General features: G+C 39.2%; 1 protein-coding gene across 1 annotated transcript in view; it reads right to left on the bottom strand.

The window, feature by feature from the left end:
* The window catches only part of SND1 (staphylococcal nuclease and tudor domain containing 1), a 434,851-nt gene that overhangs the window by 266,042 nt on the left and 141,691 nt on the right, over window positions 1–27,118 (bottom strand). The window contains exon 11 of the mRNA XM_032761638.2: window positions 18,767–18,856. Coding sequence (XP_032617529.1) covers window positions 18,767–18,856 — 90 coding nt within the window. The remainder of the gene's footprint in view (window positions 1–18,766; window positions 18,857–27,118) is intronic.

The raw sequence follows: 27,118 nt of genomic DNA, 5'->3' as shown, positions 1-27,118 counted from the left end.
TTTAAATAAGGGAATCATAAATTAATCATTAGTACCTAGGCTAAACGGTATTTAAGATAAAAAAGGGAATGAAATTAAGGTTTAATATGAGAGAAGTAAAATCCCAGGAAACAAAAAACGTTGACTTTTTAAATGAGATAAAATACAAGGACATAAAAGGATGGGAAAAAGCTATCAAGCTTCTTAAATGACCAAATCCTATTCAAGAAAGTGCTCAACACTGTCAATAAATAGACATAGAAGATTTTTGTCTTTAACTCTTCTAACCTTTACATCCTCCCAAATCTAGATGACTATAATTTTGTAGGGCTTAGTGAATCTAGTTGATACCAATATACAGTATGGCCTGTTTATTAAAACAAAATAAAACCACATCACCATAGTTCAAAAAAAATAAGATGAACATACACCAGTTAAATAAATTATATACTCATGGAATAAAATAACATAAAGCCATTAAAATCAATATATAAAAGTTTATGTAAGGATGTGAGGAGATGTTCAGAATCCACTGTCAACTTTATTTTATTTTTGAGACTGAGTTTCGCTCTTGTGGCCCAGGCTGGAATGTGGTGGCGCAATCTTGGCTCACTGCAACCTCCACCTCCTAGGTTCAAGTAATTCACCTGCCTCAGCCTCCCAAGTAGCTGGGATTATGGGCATCTGCCACCATGCCCAGCTAATTTTTGTATTTTTAATAGAGATGGGGGTTTCGCCATGTTGGCCAGGCTGGTCTCAAACTCCTGACCTCAGGTGATCCACCGCCTCAGCTTCCCAAAGTGCTGGGATTACAGGCATGAGCCACCAAGCCCGGCCTCCACTGTCCATTTTAAAAAAGGATACGCAGACAGATTAGAATATAAATGTATAAGTGAAAGAAAATACTCCAAAATGTTATTTGAATTACTTCTATTTTTCCTTTATACTTGTCAAACTTAGTATAATAAACATATATTGCTTTTATAATCAGAAAAAAATACAGAAGAGACATGGAAGATATTCATGGTTCAGGTATGTTCTGGCCAGGCGCAGTGGCTCACGCCTGTAATCCCAGCACTTTGGGAGGCCGGGGTGGGCGGATCACCTGAAGTCCGGAGTTCAAGACCAGCCTGGCCAACATGGCGAAATCCCGTCTCTACTAAAGTACAAAAATTAGCTGGGCATAGTGGCACACACCTGTAATCCCAGCTACTCGGGAGGTTGAGGCACGAGAATTGCTTGAACCTGGGAGGCAGAAGTTGTAGTGAACCAAGATCGTACCACTACACTTCAGCCTGGGCAACAAGAACAAAATTCAGTTTAAAAAAAAAAAAAGGTGGCCGGGAGCAGTGGCTCACGCCTGTCATCCCAGCACTTTGAGAGGCCAAGGCAGGTGGATCATGTGGTCAGGAGATCGAGACCATCCTGGCCAACATGGTGAAACCCCATCTCTACTAAAAATACAAAAATTAGCCGGGCGTGGTGGCATGCGCCTGTAGTCCCAGCTACTCAGGAGACTGAGGCAAGAGAATCACTTGAACTCGGGAGGCGGAGGTTGCAGTGAGCCAAGATCGCACCATTGCACTCTAGCCTTGGCGACAGAGCAAGGCTCTGTCTCTTATTTAAAAAAAATATATATATATGTTTTAAGGTAACATTAGTAACTGTCATTCCTAAAAAGCAGTGACACATATATTACTGTCAATAAGGGAGATTAGATTCCCTACATATAATTCTCCAACAGGCTTATAATCAACCCACCAATTTTTATTCAGTGTCCACATGTTTCTACTTCCTTTCAAGTAACAAAACTATTATAGTTGTACATACATTCCAGAAAACAGACCAAAAATTTGGCAAATACACCATCTAAGGTGGAAGACAATGGGGTTAGTCACAAATAAGATGCAGATTAGAGGTTTGTAAAGCTTTCCAAGGTCAGGAACTAAGAAAACAGGATGGTAAACAACAGCAAAATGATTAGAACTACTAAAAATGATGACATTCCACTGCTCATCAAGTATTTTTTAAAGCAAGCTTAAAAAAAAAAAGAATGCATGAGGAGTCTCATATATGTGCAAACATTAAAGGAATACTCCATCTTTTTTTTTTTTTTAGCACTGGGACTGCTACTCTTGCTGAAGTGATGGAAGAGAAGAAAAGATAAAGTGATTGGGACAATGAAAATGGGTAAAGATCAGAATTTTCATTCTAGGCTATAGAGCTGAAATGGATCCTAAACCTAATTGCTTTAGTCCTTAGAATAAACAACTTATCAAGAATCAGGTAGCAAGAAGGAAAACCACAGAGGTGGCCTTGAACACTTGTTATGTCTCCAATGAACACGGAGAGAAAATAGATTTCATCTACATCACGGAATATGGCTTATAAAAACAAAATAAAACCTCAATACTTTCCTAAGAATAAAGCACCAACTGCCTTTCCTTGAAGAATTAAAAGAACTGGTAGATAAGTTTTCTGAGATGACAAGTAACACTATTGCTGTGGATGTACATAAAATCAGATTTTTTCCTATTACCTAGTGCAGTTAATATGCACTTAATTTTGAAAGGGGTATTACTTAAAATCAGTGGAAACTTAAAGATATCACCATGGGAAAAGCATAGTATAAAAATATAGCACTGTATTTACAAAAGTAGTTATTTACTTTTTTAAAAAGTTTGCCTACATTTTTTAATAAAGCAGCATTTCTGCTTCATTTTGTTGTTGTCATACTCAATATTTAATACCAGGGTAAATCCTTCATTGCTTAAGTGTTGACTATGATATGAGTAAATAAAATGCATCACTCTATAACATAAATCACAACAAATCTCTCTTTCACTTTAAATATCAAGGTCACTTTAAACAAAATATGCTACCTATGGGATTAGAAATAAACTCACTTTATAGTATTATCTAAATTTGATCAATACCTGAATTCGCCAATACCTCCTCATTAAGTCTGACTTTTAAAAGCAAATATGTCAAAGTGAAAAAAAAAAAAAAAAAAAAAGAACAGTTTGTAATGCTGGATTAATTAATTGAGCGTTCATTTGCAGAGCTCAAAAATGTTGAGAGAGGCAAGGCATCCAACATTTGTTCCTAACTGATGATCAAACAAACTTATGGTTAGACAGGTAAGTTCAGGGGATTGAGAATCTTTAATTTTGAGCTTTAGTAAGTCTGAGACTTTCAGAGAAACTCGGGTTTTAAAAAATCTGCTGGTAGGGTGCATACTTTACCCTTTCTTTAGTTTCTTTTGGGTCACAGTAAATTAAGTCCCCCTCAGATGTCCTGCCAATTCCCATGGCAACCCTACCTGGTTGTGAAAAATGCGTCAAGAAACTCAGAAAATAAGGAAATAAGATGTTGAGTTCTCTCCCAGCTCCCCCTTCCCAAGGCCATTCCCACTTCCTCCCAGACTCATAACATGCTAGTCAGGGGAACTAAGCACCTGGGAGTGAAAAAGACTTCCTAAAGAGGGACACGCAATAGACTGTAATCTTGCTGGATTGGTTTTGAAAGCAACTAGGAGGTGGGGGGGTTTAAGGGAAATAAGGCTGGCTGCCTTCTTCCTCATAAGAACTCACTCTGTATCTCCCCCGACCACACTGCTCACTTTGCCCATCCCCTTGTCTCTCTCTCTCAGCCTTACCAGGACCCAGAACTAGTTCATTTTATTTGTCATATTGTGTACTGCTCTCATTCTTAATTTTCCTAAACCCTGACTCAGTAGTTTGCTGTTATCGATTACGCTCTTACAATGTGCCCAAGCACTGCACTAAAAGCTTAACATATATTACCTCATTTAATGGTCATGACAGGACTGATTTAGGTAATGCTACCCCAGAGATTCAAACTCAAGTCTATTTGGTTTCAAAGTCCATACACCAAACCACTATAAACAGCCAACAACAGGATATTGATTAAACATTCAATGATATTAAATGATAAAGTACCTCATGTAGAAGACTATTTAATGACATGGAAAAACCATCATATTGCAGGTTACAAAACAGTAAGTAACATATAATTACTAGCTAAGTTGAAAATTATGGAAACACAAGTGCATTTAAAAAAAGATTAAAGTAATACACACTCAAGTATTAACAGATGCTACCCTGAGTGGTAGGGGTTTTTTCCCTTTATCTTCTCTTTTTTTCAAAAAACATTTTTAGAATAAACAAGTGCTGCTTTTATGATTGAAAAAATGAGCAGTAAATGTTATTTAAAACAAAACAGCAAAAAAAAAAATGCAGTATCATAAACAAAGAGAGAATGAACAATATCACCAGTATTAGTAGAATTCACAGTTGCATTTTCAAGTAGGAAAATTATGGCCATAGAGAAAACTAGACTAAAATTTTACGGGAAAGTTGCAAGCTTTCTCTAAGTTGTACAGATCAAATATGATAATCCTTTACTACTTGTAAGCACATAGAATTGAAACACAAATGCAAAGATACTATTTTTGGTGGTATGTATGAAATTTAAACTGTATTTATGATGCTAGCATATGTGTAAAAAGGGAGAATACCTACCCACAAACATATCTTCCTGTGTGGGCCTAAAACAACCCTGAAAGGATTTACAAGGAAATCGTAATACTAATTGCTTCTTGGGTGGTAAAATGAACCTGTGAAGGACTAGGGCAAAAGAAAGGTCTCCAACTTATAGTCTTTATTAGCATTTGAATTTTAAACCAATTAAATGCATCATCTACTCAAAATAATAATTAAAATAAAAACTGAATACATAAGAGAAAACCTTAAAATGATATTGATTTCCCCATAAATAAAAATGTCTAAAAGATACAAGGGATGTTAAATAATTCAAATGTCTGCCCATTTTATATAATAGCTTGTCAAAAAATATCCTATGTTTCCATAACGGCTTTCCTGCCAAATGACGTCAAAATGTCTGTTTCGGCAATAAAACAACCAAATTCATTTACTTTCTTGATTTGACTTTTAAAATATTTAGAAGAAAAATTTTTTAAAATCACTGCTTTATCCATATATGTGCTTTCTACGCAGCTATTTTTTTTAACACATCCTTTCTACATCTATTTTTAAAATGTAAAGAACAAGTTATGTTATATAAAACAAAAATTTTTTAAAAATTATATCTTCCTGGCAGTTTAAAAACTAAATTTAAAAAAATCCTGTAAGGAAAAGTACCTTTGCCTGACCATAGAAATCATCCCAATATAAAAAGCAATCCCTGAAAGAAACAGAAAAAACAAGGACACAGAGAAATCAATCCTGTACTGGTACCCATCAACCTGGAGACAACAGTTGGAGAGCAGAGATGATGACATGGAATCCAGGAAAAAACAATCCATCCAAATGTGAATTACAGAAAGCTGGGTCATCCAAGGAAAACAACATACTCTGAAGCAGGTCAGTGTTATCCAAACAGGTATTCTTTTGCTAGCTGAAACAATGTCCAAGCACCCCGCATGCTACTTGTGCCTGGGGCAGCATCAGGCTACTGCATCAGTAGAGCACCAAGCAAGGACACACATACACTGGACCATCAACTAGAATTCCTCAGGAAGGGAAACCTGGACTAAGAGGAATGACTGGCACAACATTTTCCTTGTCCATGTTCTCTCTTTTCCAAAAACAATGGAAAATGACAGTTAAAGAAGGCAGAGTTCTAAATGTACTACACAATATCATCTCACCGAGAACATTCTGAGTGTTCATTCGGGAGGATCCAAGGCCAAGAATAAACTGGAGCCATCAAGCAAAAACTTAAGCGGACCTGGTTCAGAGAAAAGCTAATGCTCTGTCAACTCTGGTACTCAACCAAGCTTCATGCTGCTGGAAGAAGAACAGAAACAAGAAAAAATAGCATTTAGTAAATCACTTTTTTCTTGTTAAGGCCAGAAAGGTCCCAGGGATCCACTACAACAGCCAAGTCAGACATAAAGGCAGATGGAGCATATACATTGGAAAGTGAGTGCTACTACAAGCTTAGCATTTTGACAATTTCATGTTGGAGGTCTAAGAAACTTTGAGGAGGAGGATGGAAAATGGAAGCAGAAGGAAAGGGGGAAAAAGGAAGGATAGAGAGGGATGAAAGAAAATGAGTTTAGAGAGAAAGAAAGGAAGGGGAAGTTTGTGTCTATAACGTAAAAAAGACTATCAATTCTACTTTCAGTCTCTGAATGGTGAGAGAGACATCATAAATCTATCTAGACTTAGCGATCTTATTACCATTTGCCCCTTGGAATGCTGTGATTAACTACACCAAAGCAGAAATACCGAAGAACAGCAACATGACTCATCTTTGTCTTTGATCTTCAAAAACTCTCCCATGCTGTGGAGTTCAAACTACATGCTGCTTTGCTTCCAGACTGCTGACAGCAAGCAAACTCCACCACTGGCAATAGGAGAAACTAGGGAAAAATGTGAAAAAGCACCTGGCTAATGTCAAGAAATCAATAATTCTGATGGCATTAGATTCCTAAAGCCATTATTTCAAAATGTAGTGAACTGACAAATGACAGAAGGAAACCACCACCAGCCCTCAAATGACAGAAAACCATTGGGAACCACACATCTTAGAAAAAGAGGAAACAATTCCTTTCCCCAATAACTAACCGAATTGTAACCCCAGCCTAACCACTTAAACATTTCAGATAAAAAGATCTGCTTTGACCCCAACCTGGTAACACAAGCAGAGGTGGAGAAAGAATGAATTCAATCTCCTAGCTTGTGGGGGTTGGGAGAAGGCGGGCATAATGTGTGATTAAGATAATTAAAGTCACTGCACAGAAATAGCAGAGATTTATATTATAGCATTCTCAGCAAACAGGCCTTTAACAATCAGTGTTCACAGTAAGTTCAAAGAATCACTCAGTGGCCACAGGACTCAGGGGTTTGTGTGTGACACATAGCCATCACATCAATATTCATCAAATTCACTGATATTTAAAATAAAACAATCTTTGATGACAAAAAGATTAAACTTTTGGAACCCTAAAAGTAGTCCAATCAATACAAAACAGGGCAACAAATCTTCAAACGGGTTTATGAACCGATCTTCAGAGGTGGCCTGCTGGTTCCTTCTGTTTTTAGAGAGGGGTTAACTAAGGGCCAAAATAAAAAGGGGGTGAGGTGAACAAAGACTAGATGCACTTCAGGCCAGGACTCCAGACTCCTGAATTTTTCGACCTGCAGCCCATCCTACAAGGTGGGGCCACCTGCCTCTTTATGGTGGCCCTCCTCAGAGTCAATACTAGGAAAACTACATTTTTAAAAGTGAACGTTGTTAAGTCAGAATCTGATTAGAAATACCAGGAAGACAAATTGAGTCTTTCTGGATACCTTAGTAAGATCATCTTTTTAGAGGGTAGAAAAAAGTAACCTCCAAATTTTCCAAATTAAGAAAATGAGGAACAATGAAAGAAATGAATTCATCCCAAGTGTAAGAATGTGATGATATACAATCTTCAACTGCATATCTTCCTGACTCTGAGGTCACAGAAATGTCTCATCTCTTCATTTTTATGTAGCCTGACAAATTTTGGACAAGGCTGCAGGTCTGCATTTGAGATACTAGCTTCTATAGTTCCACCCTGAAGAAATAAAACAGTTCCTTCCGTTTTGCCCTGCTCAAATTTACTCCTAATGTGACTGTGTGCTTACATTCTCTCCCTATACTATTACAAACCCAAGGAATTATAGGTGTCAAACATGATGTCCATTTTATAAACGAAGAAATGGAGGTGTCATGAATGCAGAGACCATCAAATTATGATTTTCTCACTCAAATGTTGAGAGATTCAATCAGAAAGCTAAAAAAGCCTCCCCAGCTCTCTAGTTGCATGTGACACCATCTCACCAAAACATGGTCACCTAAACTTCTAATCAAAGACCAAGTCACCTCTGTGACTTTCTCCCTTCCTTTCTTCCATTCTTTACTTCTCCTTTCCTTGCTTTTCTTTTAGTGTCTTTTTTAAATAAATGGGGGTTAAAGGTTTGGAGATGGTGGAAACCGAGCCTGGTGGAGGAAACTCTGCTGTTTCACTGCCCACCCTGTGCATCAAATTCTACTAGGACAGGCTCTGAGGAGCTGGGCTCAGCAGCAACCTGCCAGGCAAAAAGGTCCATCATACAATGCGGACACAGCAGAGTGGAGCAAGGCACTGACGTACTGACTTCCAACTCATTTGCACTATTACTGGAGAGTAGGAACATTAAGAATCCCAAGCCAGGGGCTGAGGGGGAGATGGGAACAGCAGGGTTCAGTCAAGGTCCATCAACCTTAAGTTACTTAGAATTTTAAAATAATAATAGAGAATTCAAGCCAAAAAATATTAGTTTATTGCCTATTAGTTGAGTAAATCCTTCTGTGATTTTTAAGGAGAACAGGATACAAATGATGCACATTTTCAATAATGAAAAAGACACAGAAAAGCCCCAAATCAGACCTACAGTACTAAGGAGTGACTGCTCAGCTTCCCTCATGAAGACTTCACACTAGGCAACAAGCATGCTGCCAATCAGATGGAGCGATAATCCAACAATTTCAATTAATACATAGCAAAACAAAAGAAAACATATTTATCCAACCTATTTTTAAGGTCTTGGTTTGTATTTCAACCAGACAGTACTTATAGCTAAAATCTCCCTGAATTAGGGCTCCAAGTCTATATTATTATATAGCAGTATGAGGAAATTTAAAAAGCAGGTGACAAGGAAACCATTTCCCCAGCTCAGAGCTATATGACAGGCCTTCTCCATATCCAAGTCTTCCATATGACAAAGCACAGGACAAATCCCACCCCTTCTGTAAAGATCTATTGAGGATCTCGACCTCATTCTCAATGTCAAGCACAGTCTTAGGAACTGTGAGCTGATGAAAAGACAAGACAGGCTCTTTGCCCTATAGGGGTGGGGAGGTAGGTCAGACCTGGGAACTACTACAACAGAAAGGGTCACAAAAATACTATCGGAGGACAAAGAACATCAGACTTCGCATGGGGAGCCAGGAACACAGAACAGAGGTAAGATTCCTGACCCCCCGCCTCCCACCACCACCACCACCAACAACAAAAAGGTACGAAGGAAAGAAGTTGTGAAATGGCTTGGCATGTCCATGGAATGGTGAGAAGTTCTTTGTGACATATTACGTGGACAGCAATGCCGGAAGTCAGACTGGAAATGGAAGCAAGATGCTCACTTGAAGTTATAATATTTTATATACAGCTGCCTTTCCTTTGCTTTTTATTATATAATCATTTAGGGACTCAGATTTTTTTCTGCAGGCAAGTGGGTATCAGCAGAGTTGGTGACATAGTCAGGTCTACACATTTTGAAAGCAACTGTGATAGTAATCTGCAAGATGGCATAGACAGAAGAAACAGGGCAAGTCTACAAGCAGAGAAAGAAGTTAGGAGGGGAAATATTCCTATTCCTAAGAGTCAAGGTTACGACTGGAAGCTGAGATCATTAAATACATAAGGTCACCCAGCAGGTGAGACCTCTCCTATCTGTGAAAGATAACCACAATCAGTACACTTTGCATTAATATTTATCAAATACCATCAAGTGATACATTCCATTATCTTACCAGTTATTCAAATCTGTTCTTATTCAACTTCTCATACGACGGATGTCATCTTACTCCAGCTAGACTGTAAGCAACTTGCAACAGAGATGATATTTTATTCATCTTTACTGCACCTCTACAAAGGTACCCATTCCTGCCAGGAATGATTTCTCCCAGGTTGTGTCATATTTCAAAATGCTGCTAATTACTAAGTAGAAGTGATGGAGGCCCTGTGACTAGGATGGCCATGAGACAGGGCAGCCTTCTTAAGTGGACATCAGTGTTCATGCTTCGAGGAAAGAAAACAGGACACTGGTTTGGAGGTAAGCCTACAGAAACACTGGAAATGTGCTTGGGTGTATTAATTCCTCCACACCAACTGTCAGCTGGTCTGCAGGAGGGAAGGCATTGCCACCCAGGAGGAGTATTGACAGTAAGAATAAACATAAAGGAAGTAAGACAAAACAGGCACGAAATCGGAGATGAAAGAATGCTGACATTATCAAACCCTATCTCACAGATTACTTGGCAAAGAAACTAACTACTGAAGTAGAAACCCAGAAACAAGAGGTTCGGCCAAGAGTCAAGTGGCCAGATACAAGAAGCTAAATTGCTTTCCTAGGGCTGCCATAACAAAGTACTGCAGATTACCCCCTCAAAGTTCCGAAAGCTCCAAGTTGAAAATCAAGGTGTAGGCAGGGTCATTATACCTCTAAAGGCCCCAGGGAGGTATCCTTCCTTGCCTCTTCCTAGCTGGTGCATCCTGACAATTGTTGGCATTTCCTGGCTTGTAGCTAAAACTACTCCAATTTCTACCTCCATTGTCACATGGTCTCTTTCTCTCTGTGCCCAATACTCCTCCTCCTCCTCGTTCTCTTCTTCCTCCCCTCCTCCTTCTTCTTCTAGAGTTGGGGTCTCACTCTGTTGCACAGACTAGAGTCCAGTGACATGATCATGGTTCACTGTGGCCTCCAACTCCTAGGCTCAAGCAATCCTCCTATCTCAGCCTCCCAAATAGCTGGGACTATAGGTGCAGTCCACCACGCCTGGCTATGGATCATCTTCTTTATTAGGAGACTGGTCATTGAATTTAGGATCCATCATAATCCAGTATCACTTCATTTTACCTTAACGAATTACATCTGCAAAGACCTTATTTCCAAATAAGGTCACATTCTAAGGTTCGAGAAGGATGGGTATTCTGGGGAGATGCTGTGCAACCCACTACATATATCATCATGAAAACATCAGGAAGGACTGTCCAAGCTAGCAATACTCATGGGATAGAACTGTTACACTTTAGGGATACCTAAAGCTTTACCAGAAGAAGATAACTGCTCAGGTAAAAGTAAAAAAAAGCCAATTCTGGGTATCAATAAAAATAATTTCTTTCACATAAGAGCAAAAAGTATCACTCAGATTTTAAATACATTAAAACAAGGGGCTCATTTTTTAACTTACAACTACATGATCCCAATTACGAAGATGTAGCCTTTAAAATATCACTTCTATCACCCAACTATAAAAAGTCGACAAATTTCAACCTTAGAACCAACAGACACTTGTGCATCCTACCTTCTCACACATAAACAAATTGTTCATACCCTTGGGAAAGAAATATTCAAGCAACCTAAACAATTAGCCCAACTTTACAGAGCATAACAAAAAGAGATCCACTTACACAGAAACCCTGGAATGTTGGTGCTTTCCAATTGGACTCTTTCTGAATGATATGGGTTATTTTACAGATACACAAGAAAACTTTTTTCTCATTAGAAAATTTATATCTAGTATCCCTATACAGATCCTTGTAAGTGGACAAAACTGCTAATATGCCGGAGAAAAAAATACTGAAAAAAGATATCAATAGTCAGGTTTCCTTTCCAAATGAGCACATCTGCATCCAGCCTCACTTTACATTCATCTACAACATAAGATATTCTGCACAGTATCATCAAGCCCAAGCTCAAAAGAATCTATTCTCTGTAAACCAGGAGGTATAGGAAGTTGGAAGATTTGCAATTCAGCACATTTTATAGGGTTTTTTGGCACATAAGGGTTATTTTTAAAGTGGGAAAAAAAGCCTGTCCTCTCCCTACCCCCAAACACAGCTGAGCTGATTCAGCACAAATCTCCCCTAAAATAAAATCTTGGTTTGCAGAGAGTAAGCATGGAAAGTTCCAGCCCCAAGGACGACATTTCAGAAACCTAGCTGAAAAGATCAGGAGTGGGTGGCTTAAGACAAGCCGACCACAAATCATGTTATAAATATGGGAACATTCACCAGAAAACTATGAGCAACTTGGGAGTCCAAGTAAGAAAGTCTTTAATAATAAGTAAATTAATATAAGAGTATTACCCAGAGATATGAGAATCTCGAGGATTCTGGTAGCTAATAAATCATTTCCCTCAGGTGAGCATACAGAAGAAATTTCCACGAATGCAGTTGAAAACTCTAGTTTCTTCATTTAACTTAGAGATGCTTTTTAAAGAGGATATTACAATATACATCACACAAATAACACACTTCAAGGCCGAGTGTGGTGGCTCACACCTGTAATCCCAGCATTTTGGGAGGCCAAGGCAGGTGGATCACCTGAGGTCAGGAGTTCGAGACCTGCCTGACCAACATGGTGAAACCCCATCTCTACTAAAAATATAAAAAATTAGCCAGGCGTGGTGGCAGGCGCCTATAATCCCAGCTACTTGGGAGGCTAAGGCAGGAGGATCGCTTGAACCTGGGAGGCGGAGATTGCAGTGAGCCAAGATCCTGCCATTGCTTGCACTCCCGCCTGGGCCGCAAGAGCAAAACTCCGTTTCAAGAAAACAACAACAACAACAACAACAATAACAAATAACACACTTCACCAAAGAAATGTGTGCTCAGCTCCACACCCTGATGGTCCTCAAAGAACAGAGGTACTTTTCAGAATCTGCAGGGAAAACAACAACAGACAACCAAAAACTCATTATCGAAAAGGCCATTTAGGTGGCAGCAGGAAGAAAGCTACCTTGCTGAGCTTCCAGAAACAGGAAACTCCAGTCATTTCTGTTAATTAACCTTCTCTTTACAAGAGAGCTCAAGAATCAAGGGGTAAAAGATTAGGATCCTTCCCAAAACCCAAAGGGTAAAGAGCATCTAAAATGAAGCATGGTCTCCAATGCATGTTGACACATTACTACCACTTTCAAGTGGGAGAAGTCTTCCTAGAAAAATGCATGGTCGGAAATTACAAGTCATTCAAAACAGCTCTCAATTTGGCAAATATCTTCAGTCATTTGTTCAAAAAATTTACAGCCACACTTCAGTGGCTGTTCACAGCTGGCACTGAGGAGGCAAGGATAAGCAACCTTGTATAAACCTGTCAATTTAAATCACAATGCATTCACAACCTTAGGGCCTGCTTTGATCATTAATGTAAAGGACTTTTCCATAGCATGAATGAATCAAATTAATATGAGGTGAAAAATGTGGAGATGACAAAAGAAATGTTTATAAAATCCAAACTTAAACAGAGGTAATTAGGAACAAGAATCCCCAGAATCTCAGCTTTTTGTACTTAACACAGCTGATTAGGTAACACACTGCAACAGATAGAACATACAAGTGTTTTTAAGGAAAAGGACAACCCTGATAAATAGCCAGGGAGAAGGGTGGAGTACTCCTCAGGAAAGCTCTGTGCCCTTGAAGAGCTCTCACTAGCAGAGTGAAAAACTGCTCCTGCTAAGGAATGTTACGCCCGGTACCTTCAGAGATCTATTCTCATACAGTGGAACATGCACCTACAGTGCCCCTCAACTTCTCCATGACCGTGCGCCAAGATAAAAAAAAAAGCAACACGTGTCCTTCCTTTCTCTCTAATGCTCCCAGAAGTCGCACCTATGCCAAGGGAACGAAGACAAAGAGAAATCAAGCTTCAAAATTGGCTTAGCAATGTTATTGAGGACTTCACATTGTCTGTTTATCTAGGGGAAGAACATGTAATCTGGCACTGCTTTCTCTGAAGAACGACTTGATGAAACACAACTTCACAGGGACATCTCAAAGACTAATGAGATAATGTCTAGAGGGCTAAAAGCACTCTGAAGGCAGATATATAGTGCTATTACCACCTCCTGATAGCCACAGACTACCTGAAGAATCTACTTTCTAGCAGCATGTAAAGTATGTATTATATACAGGAACAGACATTATTCCAAAAACACCACAACCCTGTCTACATCTGAGTCAGTATACACAACAGGGAAGCAAACATTTCCAAAAGTCTTTAATTCAGCATAGCAATTAAAAGCATTGGCATCTGAGTAAAGTACTTTTCTGTGGGCTCCAGTTTCTTCACCTGTAAAGACCAGAACAACATGTAGATCTTGCAGGGTGGAGGCGAAAATTGAAAGTGAAAACAAAGCTCTCAGAGTTCAGTGCTTACTATGAAGAGAGAACCCAATAAACAGCAGTCCTAACCCTTGAAGATATAATCGGCATTCTATCAAATGCTTTACCAAAAAAAGAGTCTGTCTACTTCACAGAAGAAATTTCAATGGCATGAAAATCATAAAATGGTAGCCACCAAATTACAAATGAGCCACATCTCCAAAACTCTGCTTAGACATTTAGAATATTTTATTTTATTGCATAGAAACAAGGCTATAAACAGTAGTTGGGTTGCCAACCTAGCTCACAGAAGCACATTTACCCAGAATAGAGATAATATCATTACATATATTAACCATTTCCAGATTGATTTTGGATTACTGATACGAGGAGGCAGTCTAACACCCTGATTCTTGTGGCAAAACCAGTAGGAAGGCCACATAGGAGTCCAGGCTAGATGAGATATAAGCAAGGTAGGCGCAGTGCACTGGAAAGGAGGAATCATTCAGATATATATCCAGCAGAACTGGGTGAGGGACTGGAATAAGAGGGTGTCAAAGATGTCTGACAGCAATAGATAATGGGGTAACTCCCATAACACTGGAGGAGAGCCAGCTGTCCGCCAGAGGATCAAGAGATTAGTCTTGGAAATTCTGGATTTGTAAGTCTGGTGCACATGGAGATCATTTCCATCTCCACACCCTAAAAGTACATACCTCAAGAAAGACAGATTTTGAAAAGAGAACAACAATCTAAGGCAATCTGGATTTGAAATAACTCACTAAATGATTTATAGCCCCATAACTTCCCAAATGTCTGCACTAATCAAGAAAAATGCCCAATTTTAAGTGCTTAAAAAGAGCTGGGTTAGTTCAGATAACAAATTTCAATGGCATGAAAACCACACAAAGGCCGCTGCTAGTTTACAAATGAGGCGCATGCCCAATATTTGTGCATCAAAAGAAATAGTAAAAGAGACATTAAAGCAATAGGGATATATTTTCAGGACAGTCTCTGATTATAGAACAGTTTACAATGAGCATCTACTGTCAGCACAGAAGCTTCAATGCACGCTGGCTTCTTACAATTCCATCTTTTCCATCATTTTTGAAACTCCAGTTGTCCAAACAAATTCCAAGTTTAAATACAATGGTTCCCATGGTGATAGAAATTCTGCAATTAAGGGACAGGAGCTATAGAAATGACTCATATGTCATTTTAAAAAACCGTATCACATGGATAAACCATACTGAGTCTCAACTTTAAATATTTTATAAGATAGCTGGAGGGAAATCCCAATGAAGATCCCAGTTACTACCTTATTCTCCTGAAAGCAAAATGACTAGGGCAATGTGAACTGATCTCAAAGCATTAAGGGAAAAAAATTATAAACACAGAAAAAGATTGCCCTGCTATCAGAAGAAGACCACAGCCTAAGGACACCAGTCTCACCGTCTTATTCACACAGTGAGAAAATCATTCTGGAAAACCAGAAAACATGTTAAAGTTATTACGAATTCCATTTCATGATGAGCCCGTGAAGAAATTAACACAAAACTCTTTGCTGTGAATATTCCTTAGTCAAGATTTTAGTGAAAGAGGGCAGATAGTAAACAGGAGATGGGAAGGGAGTTCTACTAGGCAGTATGGCAATTGAGGGAGTTTCCAAAATGCTTCAAGGATACACACAGTATTCTTCTACCACTCTCTCAATTAGAAACACACACATACACACCCTTTAGCACCAGCACATACTCATCTTCTGAAAGCTAAAGCCCTCATGCACATCTAATTAAATAACACTTGGAATTCATGCAATGGGTTGAAAAGGCAATAAAGTCAGTAGAACCAACAAAGAAAGGGAAAAATACTCCTCATGATGTCAGATTAGTCACACGCTGATGCACTTCTCATAATCTCAGAACCAGGAATATATCATAACTGAAAAAGTAGGGCTATGATAGATTCTATATAAAAACAGTATTAAGCAAAATCAAACCATATACTTTACTGGCATCTGGACAAACATGAAATACTACTATCATTCTAGATTCTCATAACTCAACTTCATGAGAGAAGGAAAGCAAGTAATAGTTCCGGTTCACAAATTACGAAACAAAGCCTCCAAGAGAAGTATGGGTAATTTAATTAAAGGCATTAATCCAGAATTAAATCTAGGAAGTGAACCCATCTCCAAAAACTAGGATGGAGGTCATCAAAGCCAACAAAACACCTTAGCAGTTTACCTTCAATCTTATTTCTCTGCATTCTAGCAACTCCTCAAAATTGTCATATTATGGAATCCCTGAGAAGGTCAAATAATAGTCTAGGCAGAGAGGATGATTTTACCTCCATTATCTTTCTTAAGCTGTGACAGGCTGCCCTAATCAGATTTCGTGCACACAGGCACATAAGACACACATGCTCCCTCGTGGTGCCTCTTAATCACCATGTGCCATGCTGAACAGCTGCAGAGGTCTGAAGGGAATTGGCAGAAATGTGCAATGACGTGCTAGCCACTCCCCTGAGGCAGCAACTGCCCTGCCTGCTCCCAGACGCCAGAGCACATGGGTGTTCACTGTAGCAAGTGATAGGCCCAGAAGACAGGCAAGTGGTTTCAGGTGGTGAGTCAGGAAAAGCAGTTTGCATCAGGAATGTTCCAGCCCAGCAGAGCTGAGTTGCATCCTACTCACTACTCAGGGATACAATATTCATCATTTATACAATGTCACTCTGGGGAACAAAACTTGAGCTCAGCACAAATAGAATACAATCAACTCTGTTGCACAGGAACCAATAAAGGAGGCTTCGCTCACCAAGAGGGAACCTGATTGATTAAGAATTGACTCCATATCTGACACTGGAGGTTAGTCCTTTTATCCTGTGACAGAGCACTTTACAATGGCCTGGCATACAGTCCTTGAGAGCAAAGCCTTGGTCTAACCTTCCATGACCATTCAGCAGCTGCTGCAATAAGCTATGATCTATGGTCCCAGGGATGAAATAGAATCAGGGTTAAGGCAATATTCAAAGAAACCAGGTGGATGCCATAATACACGCCACACAACTGGCTACACATGAATCAGATATGTGCTGCCACTCCTTTCATTGTGATTTTAGATAAATTTCAATAGAAACCCACACTTGTGAAGAAATTCCTTGGCTATCTGTAAGCAATTGTTTATAAGCCAGTAAATGAGCAAAATGGTATCAACTTGGTGGAACAGAGATGTTAGGCATTAGATCAGACAACAGGAGATCTAGAAATTGAAAGAAGCTTAAAGCCATCATTCGTACTCCACTTCATGAATGAATACAGCATGCTGTCAAGTTTTCTACAATGACAAATGAGCCTATTCTCTGAAGAAACCTGAGTAGATCTTATACTCATTTTCGAGAATCCAGTTTGGTTTCCATTCCTCAAAATTAGCAATTTTACCTTATGTCCAACTTCAAAATCTCTTACTATAATTATCATCCTAGTGACTATGGTATACAACAAAAATAGTTGTATTTATAATTAAGATACACTATTTTGGTATTAGCTCAAAAGTCAGAGCCTTATTAAACCTGTCACAAGGCCGGGTGCAGTGGCCCACGCCTGTAATCCCAGCACTTTGGGAGGCCAAGGTGGGCAGATCACGAGGTTAGGAGTTCAAGACCAGCCTGGCCAACATAGGGAAACCCCATCTCTACTAAAAATACAAAAATTAGCCAGCCATGGTGGCACACACCTGTAGTCCCAGGTACTTGCGAGGCTGAGGCAGGAGAATTGCTTGAATCCAAGAGGCGGAGGTTGTGGTGAGCAGAGATTGCGCCACTGCACTCCAGCCTGGGCAACAGAGCAAGACTCCGTCTCAAAAAAACAAAAACAAAAACAAAAACAAAACCTGTCACAGCATCGATGGTTCAGGTAAGGAATGCTAATATGGCTTTAGTGTGTTATGGCCAGATTAAAAAAAAAAAATGGCTTTGCCTTTCTGAAGATACAATAAATATTGACCCAAAATATGATATTTCTCCTAAAATCCAAACTGAAACTAAGTGAGGAAAAGATGAATCACAGTACCTCCTTGGATAGCATTCTTTCAATTACTATCATAGGAACCATCCCATTCATGTTCTTTGTTGATCCAGGACATAAGAAACTACCCAGGACTCTTAGGGTTGGGACATGAGGAAAAATGAGGGGATGCTCAAAGGCTTACTATCAGATTCCCAGAATGCAAATTCTGTGGACAGTCACAGAATATTACACTCTAACAAAGAACACAAATAAATGAAATGTATGGCCTCCAAACTGTTACATTAGAAATATAAAGTCAACATGCGGCTGGGCATGGTGGTTCATGCCTGTAATCTCAGCACTTTGGGAGGCTGAGGCGGGTGGATCACTTGAGATCAGGAGTTCAAGACCAGCCTGGCCTACATCATTACAAAGGCTGTCTTATCCAGGTCATCCCCTTTACCTTATACCACTAACCCAAATAAGGAACATGAAAAAAAATTCCATAGCCCTGGACATTTAATGAAGGTGGCTGGAGAGAATAAGAGAGCCAACTGAATGGAGCTCAGGGCAATATGCAATTATTAAAACTGGAATTGAGCCTGGACCCTGCTGTGAGACTATTGGCAATCAAACTGTGGTCAGGGCCCCAATTTTAAATCTCTCCCATGGGGTACCATTTCTGACACATAAACACGCCTCTCTTCATATCAAAGTAATTCCAGTTGACTTGATGGAGGAGTGTCATCTGCTGGTAAAGGGCCCAGCTTATAACAATTGCCTCCAAAAGATTAGCTTAAGCCCAACCACTTGCAAATATGCTTCTGTCATCAATTACTTACCTTCTTCCCAATAAGCTTTTTTCGAAGAAATTCCCGGGCCTCAAACATGTAAGGAATGTCATACAGGGGACGCAGTTTCTTGTTCTTATCCTAAAAGTAAAATAAAACATGACATCAGGAATGAGCAAAATCAAATGAACACGTCCAACAGCACAAGATATAGGAATGTGTCTGAAATTGGTTATCTCTTAGTATCACAAATATTAAATGTGTTAAGACACATAATAAATGATTAAAAAGTATTTGGTTGAAATGCTTTACTGAGAATAGGGCTACCTTTTTCATACAACAGGCTCACAAATAAAAAATGAAGAGTTTGTAATTACCCAAACTGGAAACAAATGTTCTTTAACAGAGACATAGAGGCATAAACTGTATTACAGAAGAAGCTCAATTAAGTATTAGGACCCTTCAAATATTTATAGATATTTTAAATCCAATTCTATTACTCAAAAAATCTTTACTGAGCACCTACCAACTGTTAGTTCTATACAAAGCATTCTGTAAATACATATATAATCCTGGACTCAAAAATTATGAAACTTAAAATAGTAATAGCAGAAATCCTACAGATATGAAATAGCAACACAAAGCAGTTTTTTTCTTCCTTTTTTTTGAGACAGAGTCTTGCTCTGTTGCCCAAGCTGGAGTGCAGTGGCATGATCTTGGCTCACTGCAACCTCTGCCTCCTGGGTTCAAGCAATTCTTGTGCCTCAGCCTCCACAGTAGCTGAGATTACAGGCATGTGTCACCATGCCCAGTTAATTTTTGTATTTTCAGTAGAGATGGGGTTTCACCATATTGGCCAGGCTGGTCTCAAACTCCTGATCTCAAATGATCTGCCTGCCTCTGCCTCCCACCCAAAGTGCTGGGATTACAGGCATGAGCCACCACACCTGGACAATAGTTTTGATTAAGTGCTATGCTAATACATGTGATACAGACTAGGGACTAAATGCTATAAGAGTTCAGGGAAGTGGAAAGAAGTAATCAGGAAATGTTTCATTGACAAGGTCGGATTTAATAAGTTTGCAGGATAGTAAAGAAATAGGAGGCAAATTAAAGTTGGAAAAAACAGAAAAAGCAAAAGAAGAGAGGCAGGAAGGAATAGCATGTCAACACATACACACTTACTTCATTATCTCACAGGCCCCAGACTTCTCCTAAAAGAGGTGGCTACTCTAAGCAATGCCATTCTTAGATGATATAAGAGGGTCTATCTAGATGAAGGTAACAGAAGTAGGAAGGGACAGGAGCCCGAGAGATGATGAGAACCACTTGAAGAAATGAATTAACGGGAACTGACAATGGTGTAGAAAGGGAGGATAAAGGAGTAGGAATCCAATGTGGAATCATGATGACATGCGTAAGTCAAGAGACTTTTGTCTTTGTATAAGAAATAAGAGATCCTGACTACACCAGTTGGTATACTTCACTTTAATGTTTCCCTCCCAGAAGCCTGTAAGTTCCAAGACAAAAAAGACCCACCCATTTGTTTTTCTTTAACTCCCCAGAGCCAAGTACAGTACCTCCCTCATTAGTACATACTCAATAATTACAGTTAGATTTAAGTAGCTCCAAAGAAACATGCAGACTGATATAGAAAGATCAAGTATGCTAGGAGAACAAGACTGCTTTGCAGACTTGAGAAACTCCAGGAAAATATTTGCAAAAAGTATAGAAAGAAAGGAGAAAATCAAGGACTAACCCCTACCTACTCTAGATGTACACCATTGATTCCACATCCTCTATGCTTATCCAATCTGGCCGAACCTTTGCCATCTATTATGCACCTGACAAAACAAGATACCTCTGTGTAGTCCAAACTGTACTCAAAGCAGATATTACGTTTTTTCCTAAATAGACACTACTCTTAAGTAAAGAGCCTTCATCATTTTAATGCCCCATTTAAAAATCGTCCTAAGGTCGATATTATGGTTAAGGGGATCTATGAAATAGATGTTTCCTCCTAGATGCAAACTAAGCCTCCATGCCCCAGCACATACAAACATTTCAATTCATTGACTATGACCAAGAAAATGTCTTATGAGAATGTAGATAACACTTTCATTGTCAAGGAAATTTGAGTTTCATATTCACTATTCAGCTGTTTTGTACTTCCTGTTAAAAAAAAGTGGGGGCAGAGGGCATAACGATCATCATTCCAGTGCTCTTCTAAAAAGTTAAGGTAGCTCCTTCTCCCAGATCATATGTGGAAGTCAACATACTCCAAATAGAAGCCTCTGGGGTGGCTGAGCTCTGATCAAGGCCCAGGTGTGTCATGATCACTGTCTAATGGGAAGGACATGACCGTAAACATGAGAATCTTTAGAGGAACAAAATAACATTGAGGTTTTCTTATAGAAAATAAAGGAAATGGGATGCATAGAAATTGCCTGGGTTAGGGGAATGCTGGTTAACACAAGGGACAGATGTACAGGATTATGGATATTTTATAAAAATAGATTACAAATCAGAGATCTCTTAAGGAGCCAAGTGTAACATATAAGCTGTAAAGCAGAGTTGGTGATGGTGCTCAATCATACATAAGGATGCTTGCCAGACAGAAGACACCAGGTGCCAGTAATAAACAGGATTTTTAATAAAGACAAAATCAATGGTTATCACAACCAGTCCTCAGGAATAAAGAAGTGTCAGCGTATTCATATTCACCAAACAACAGTGGACATTCTATTTTCTGAGGGTAGCTCTGTCATTACTAAAGACTAAGTGAACATTTTCAAAAATGAATTGAACAAAATAATGACACTGACCTTACAGAGCCTTATGATTTGCTTCAGAACCCAAAATGCAGGATTTTGGGTAAGGTGCAGACCTTACCCTACATATTCTTTTTTTTTTTTTAAATATGGGGTCTTACTATGTTGCTCAGGCTAGTCTTGAACTCCTGGCTTCAGGCAGTCCTCCCATCTCGGCCTCCTGAGTAGCTAGGACTACAGGCATGCGCCACTTTATCTGTCTGCCTACATATTCTGAAACAGCACAGAAGTAGATGGGAATGTCAGTTGGCTGTAATTCCAAAACTAGGAATAAAAGGTAAGAAACACTGTTCCAATGAGCCTTCAAATGAAGATTATGGGATGAGGTACAACTAAATGTTTGAAAATGGTTGTCTAAATAAGAATTTTGCTTTTAAGACACTCCACAGGACAAAATACCCTCAAAAGAATGAAGGAAAATAAAAAATGTATCAACAAACACCCCAATAAAAAACAGGGCACCTCCAGAGTCTGCTTATATGTCTCTCATGAAGCTAGAACTAATAGCACAAGCAGAAAACAAGATACCACAGAATGATCTTGTTACTCTAACCCCTCAGAGCTAGTAGCTATTGACATCTGCAAACATCTTACAAGAGAGATATTAGAAGTCCCTGAGAAACCACAAAATAAAAGCAATTCCTGCAAATTACCAGGTATATAAAAGCCTTTGAAATCTCCAAGAGGCAACTGAGGTATGGAATGTATTCTCAGAAAACAGGATTTTAGCTGAATCTTGCCTGCTTAAAAAGAACTGTCTAGTTTAGATTCTAATTTACATGGAAATATTTTTTTAAAAATAAAAATAGGAAAAAATGCTTGCTTTATAAACTTGTGGGTGGATAATATACAAACCAATATGTGCTGTAATCACTGTTCATCCTGAGAAATGACATTGCATGTAGGCCCTGCAATGACTCACATTAGAGATGGAAGAGGTAACGTCAGTCATCTGTACCTCTCACCAGTTTGGGAAGGAGGCCCAATATCCACATCTCAGCATCTGAAGATATAGCTAGCATTTTTTCAGGAAGGTACTTTTGGCTGGTTCCCAAAATTGGGAGTCTGGCCAATGTTCATTAGGAGGGAATGAAAGAGAACTTGAATCAAGTCCTTATTCTCAACCCCCATTCAGGCCTAATTTTACCTAGCCCATTCTTAAACATTGTACCCACAAAACTAAATGACCCTGGGATACTGTAGGATTATTATAAATGAGGGAAAAATGAAGGCAGAAAAAAGAATATAAATTGATTACCACTGATATACGCTCAAAATGGTGAAGATGGCAAATTTTATATGTATATTTGATCTCATTTTTTAAAGTGTAAAAAATAAAAAATTTTTACTAGTCACAAATTATATATTTAAAAAAGGTTGAAATGTGTGGCTCCACTAAAATTTTAAAAGTTCTGTACTGAAAAGACATCATGAAAGAAGTGAAAAGTCAAAGAAAGCACTGAGAGTGGGGATAACTGAAATGGAAAAAAGAACATGGAGAGCAGGAAAGGGAACAGGGGTGCAGGGCCACAGCTGTAATGAGATCAGGGCAGGCCGCACTGAGATTAATTTTACCAGAAACTCAAAGAGGTATGGGATGCCCAGTCATCCAAAGAAAGGCAAAGATAACAACCAATGCATGTTAGCAACAAAGGCACCACCACCGCGGCTAGAGCAGAATGCAGGAGGGGGAGGCAGCAGGAGATGAAGACACAGAGTTGACTTCACATTTGAAAGAATTATTTTGCCTTTTGTGTTGAGAACAGACACTGTGACAAGAAAAGGATGGAGCAGAGGAGACAAATTAGGAGATTATGATAGTAATCTGGGCAGGAAATCATGGGAGATTACATCAAGGCAACAGCAGTGAGGAAGGCAAGAAGTGGTCAGAACTGGAAACATTCTCCAAGAAGACGGATGGAACGTTAGGAATGAAAGAAAAGGAGGAAGCAAGAATGACTCCTTTTTTATCTGAGCAAATGTAAAGATGGCTGGGGTCATCAAATAAGATGGGGAAGATTCACCAGTAGAATAGACAAAAGGAGAAGGGTAAGATCAGGAGACATGCTAAGCTTCAGCTATTAGATACCTGAGTGGAGATGTTGAATGGGCAGTTGGGTATACAAACATGGAGTTTGGACCTAGAAAAATACGTTTGGGAGTTGTTGGCATATAGGTAGTATCTTCTAACATTAAAAGGTCATGAGTATGCAACAGGAGACTGAGAAGGAGCAACCAGTAAGCACGGCGGGAGGAAAATACCAGAATGCTGTGTTCTGGAAACCAAGAAATGAAAACGAGTGGAGAAGAAGGAATGATCAACTGTGTCAAATGCCACAAACGAAGGCAAGCAAAATGGGAACTAAGATTTGCACTTTGGATCTAGCTAAGTGTGGGTCATTGGTAGTTTGACGAGGATACTTTTGGTAGAGCACTAGGGGTAAAAGCCTGGTTGAAACTACAAATGGGTGCAGAAGAGAATGGTAAGAAAAAACCTGAGGACAGCAAGAACAGTTGACCCTTGAATGACATAGGTTTAAACTGGGCAGGTCCACTTATATCTGGATTTTCTCCTGCCCCTGCCATTCCTGTGACAGCAAGACCAACCTCTCCTGTTCTGGTCAACAGCAGGCAATTAGTAGTTGAATTCTGGGGGGAGTAAAAAGTTCTAGGGCTGGGCGCGGTGGCTCACGCCTGTAATCCTAGCACTTTGGGAGGCCAAAGCAGGTGGATCACGAGGTCAGGAGATCAAGACTATCCTGGCTAACACGGTGAAACCCCATCTCTACTAAAAATACAAAAAAAAAAAATCAGCCAAGCATGGTGGTGGGTGCCTGTAGTCCCAGCTACTCGGGAGGCTGAGGCAGGAGAATGGCGTAAACTCTGGAGGCAGAGCTTGTAGTGAGCCGAAATCGCGCCACTGCACTCCAGCCTGAGCGACAGAAAGAGACTCTGTCTCAAAAAAAAAAAAAAAAGTTCTATACATGAATTTTTGACCATGTGGAGGCTGGCACTCCTAAACCCCACACTATTCAAGGGTCAACTGTATATACAGTCCTTTCAAAAGCTGTATCATGAAGGAGTATGAAGAGACTATGGTGGAGTGCACCTTCCCTGGCAAGGAGGCGGCAGAGTGAAGATAAGGTTTTTGGGTTTGATTTCAGATTGGAGAAATAACAGGCAATGGTCTAGTGGTAAGCAAAGGAGAGAGAGAAGAGAACTGCTAAAGCAATGTCCATGCCATGGACAGAATGGCTTTCCACAGAGCACCAGTAGTTCATCTGCAGGTATACGGATGCAGATTCCAGTAGGTGGGTGGATAGATGTGGTACTGAGAGTTGGTGGGGGTTCTCTTCTGATTACTTTGATTTATTCAGTAAATAACTGATAATCGATAAGAAAAAGAGAAATAAACCCATAGATGAATTGGCAAAAGATATAAACAGGTACTTCACTAAAGAATTCCAAGTACACATTAAGTATGCAAAAAAGTATAACTTGATAATTGTCAGAAAAATGTAAATTGAGATACAGTACCTCCAACATATTGGCAAATATTTTAAAGAATGTGGGGAAATAGGAATGCCCCTTAGCCACTGATGGGACTATAAAAAGGTTAAATACTTTGGCACTTTGATGTGGCGCTATGTGGCACTGTTTGGTTAAAGGTGGTAACACACATACCTCTAACTACGAAATGCTACTTACAGGTAGGTATATGCCCAAGAAAATTCTCATACGTGCAAGACAAGTATAACAACATCCATATTAACACTGGATATGGTATAGTCACACAATGGAATACACAGTAGTTTGGCTGATTTAGAGCAGCATAGCAAATGGACAGATTAAAAAAACAAAATTGAGCTGGAAAAGCAAGTTGTAGACTGATATAGGAAAATCCCATATAAATGCAGACTAAAAACAGATACAAACAATAGTATATTATTGATAGAGCTGTGTAAGCAGCAAAAGAATAAAAATGCACAATGGTTACTGATGTGGAATGGGTGGGAAGAGAAAGAGAAAACCTCAAAATGGGGTTGAGGACAAGTACACAGGGACTTTCAATTGTGTCTGTAACACACAACAGTAAAAAGGAAAAAAACAAGGCTCTGAAGCACACAGGGAAGAATATCAAGGCTGAAAAAGTAACCCAGATGTTTGTTATGTTATTCCATAAACTTAGATTTCTTTTTTAAGACAAAAGTGTTGAGGGAGAGAAAATCTCCAAAGCTTCTTTGATCACCCTTTCCCATTTCTCCCAATATTTCATACTTTTATTCTTCTCTTCAGCAGAATAACTGGCCATTCTTTTCCTCATAAGAAATGTACTAAATTCCATTTATTTCCTCAAAAAAAGGATACTCTTCCACAGATATATCCTTCTGTGGGGCAGAGGAAATAAATTTAACTACAAACGTTCTATAAACAGGGTCAAAAACAAGTTTGATTTTTATTTTTAAAAGGAGACTCAACTATAATATGTGAATTAATGTGCCCAAATGGAATTATACTCCATGATGATCTTAAAACTGACTGTTGAATTAAAATAAGAACTACAGACATGATCAGATTAAAATGGGTAAGATTTCAAACAGTAAATAATGGACCAGTCCCAGTTGCCCTGCCACACATGCCATTTTAATAAACAAAGGCTGCAATTTCCATTTCAATTATAGACTTAAAATAGGAGCATTACCACATGCCCTGGGCATATTTACAATTAAGGACCTTTCAATTCCCCTGGCATCCAGGAGACAGAACACACAGGGATAGCCACTGTTTTATGGTCCTTAACACATACAGTAGCACATTTCTATAAAAGGCAGTTCTGATAACTAGAAAGCTACAAGCTAGCAGCAGGAGGAAGGTTTAAAATTGTAACCACCTTGGCCGAATAGAAGGTATCTTTTATCTTCCTAAGATACCTAACTATTCCTAAAGGACCATACACAGAAGCCTCACAGATCCAAACACCTCAAGAGTTGTTTCAAGGAAAAAGCAGCTTTATTTCCAACCAGCTCTATTTCATTCTCTCCACTCAAAATACCTTTTAAAAGTAAATACAGTCTATAACAGAGACATGATCTGAGCAAGTGCCAAATTCACAGCAACGCAATACATTTAGCATATCTTCCAGGAAGCAAAGACGAAATGGAAAACAATAGAAACTGAAATCCAACTTTTTTAAAAACTGGAATCTACATGATAAAATGTACAGGTGCGAGGTTAGAAGGAGGTGATTATGAAGATAACTACCTCCCTTAAGTGTTTCATTGTGGCTTGTGTAGGACCCTCCAATTTCTCAATCTTTCTGACAACCCTATTTGATCCTGCTGATCCCATCTTTCAGGCTCTATTAGCATGTGTGAAAGCACTAGAACTTAAAGAATAATAATAGTTATAGATAACCCTATCAAATAGGCTTAATGCTAATAGCAGTCCTACCTGGTAAGGATCATGATCCCCCTTTTACCAGAAGGCAACTGAGGCTTACAGTTTAAGTAACTTGCCTGATGTCACATAACTAGTAATAGCAAAGCTGGGATTTTGATCCCAGGTACCCCAG

Source organism: Hylobates moloch, unplaced genomic scaffold, assembly GCF_009828535.3.
Source record: "Hylobates moloch isolate HMO894 unplaced genomic scaffold, HMol_V3 SCAFFOLD_1, whole genome shotgun sequence".
Taxonomy (NCBI): domain Eukaryota; kingdom Metazoa; phylum Chordata; class Mammalia; order Primates; family Hylobatidae; genus Hylobates; species Hylobates moloch.
This window is presented reverse-complemented; position numbering and strand designations above follow the sequence as displayed.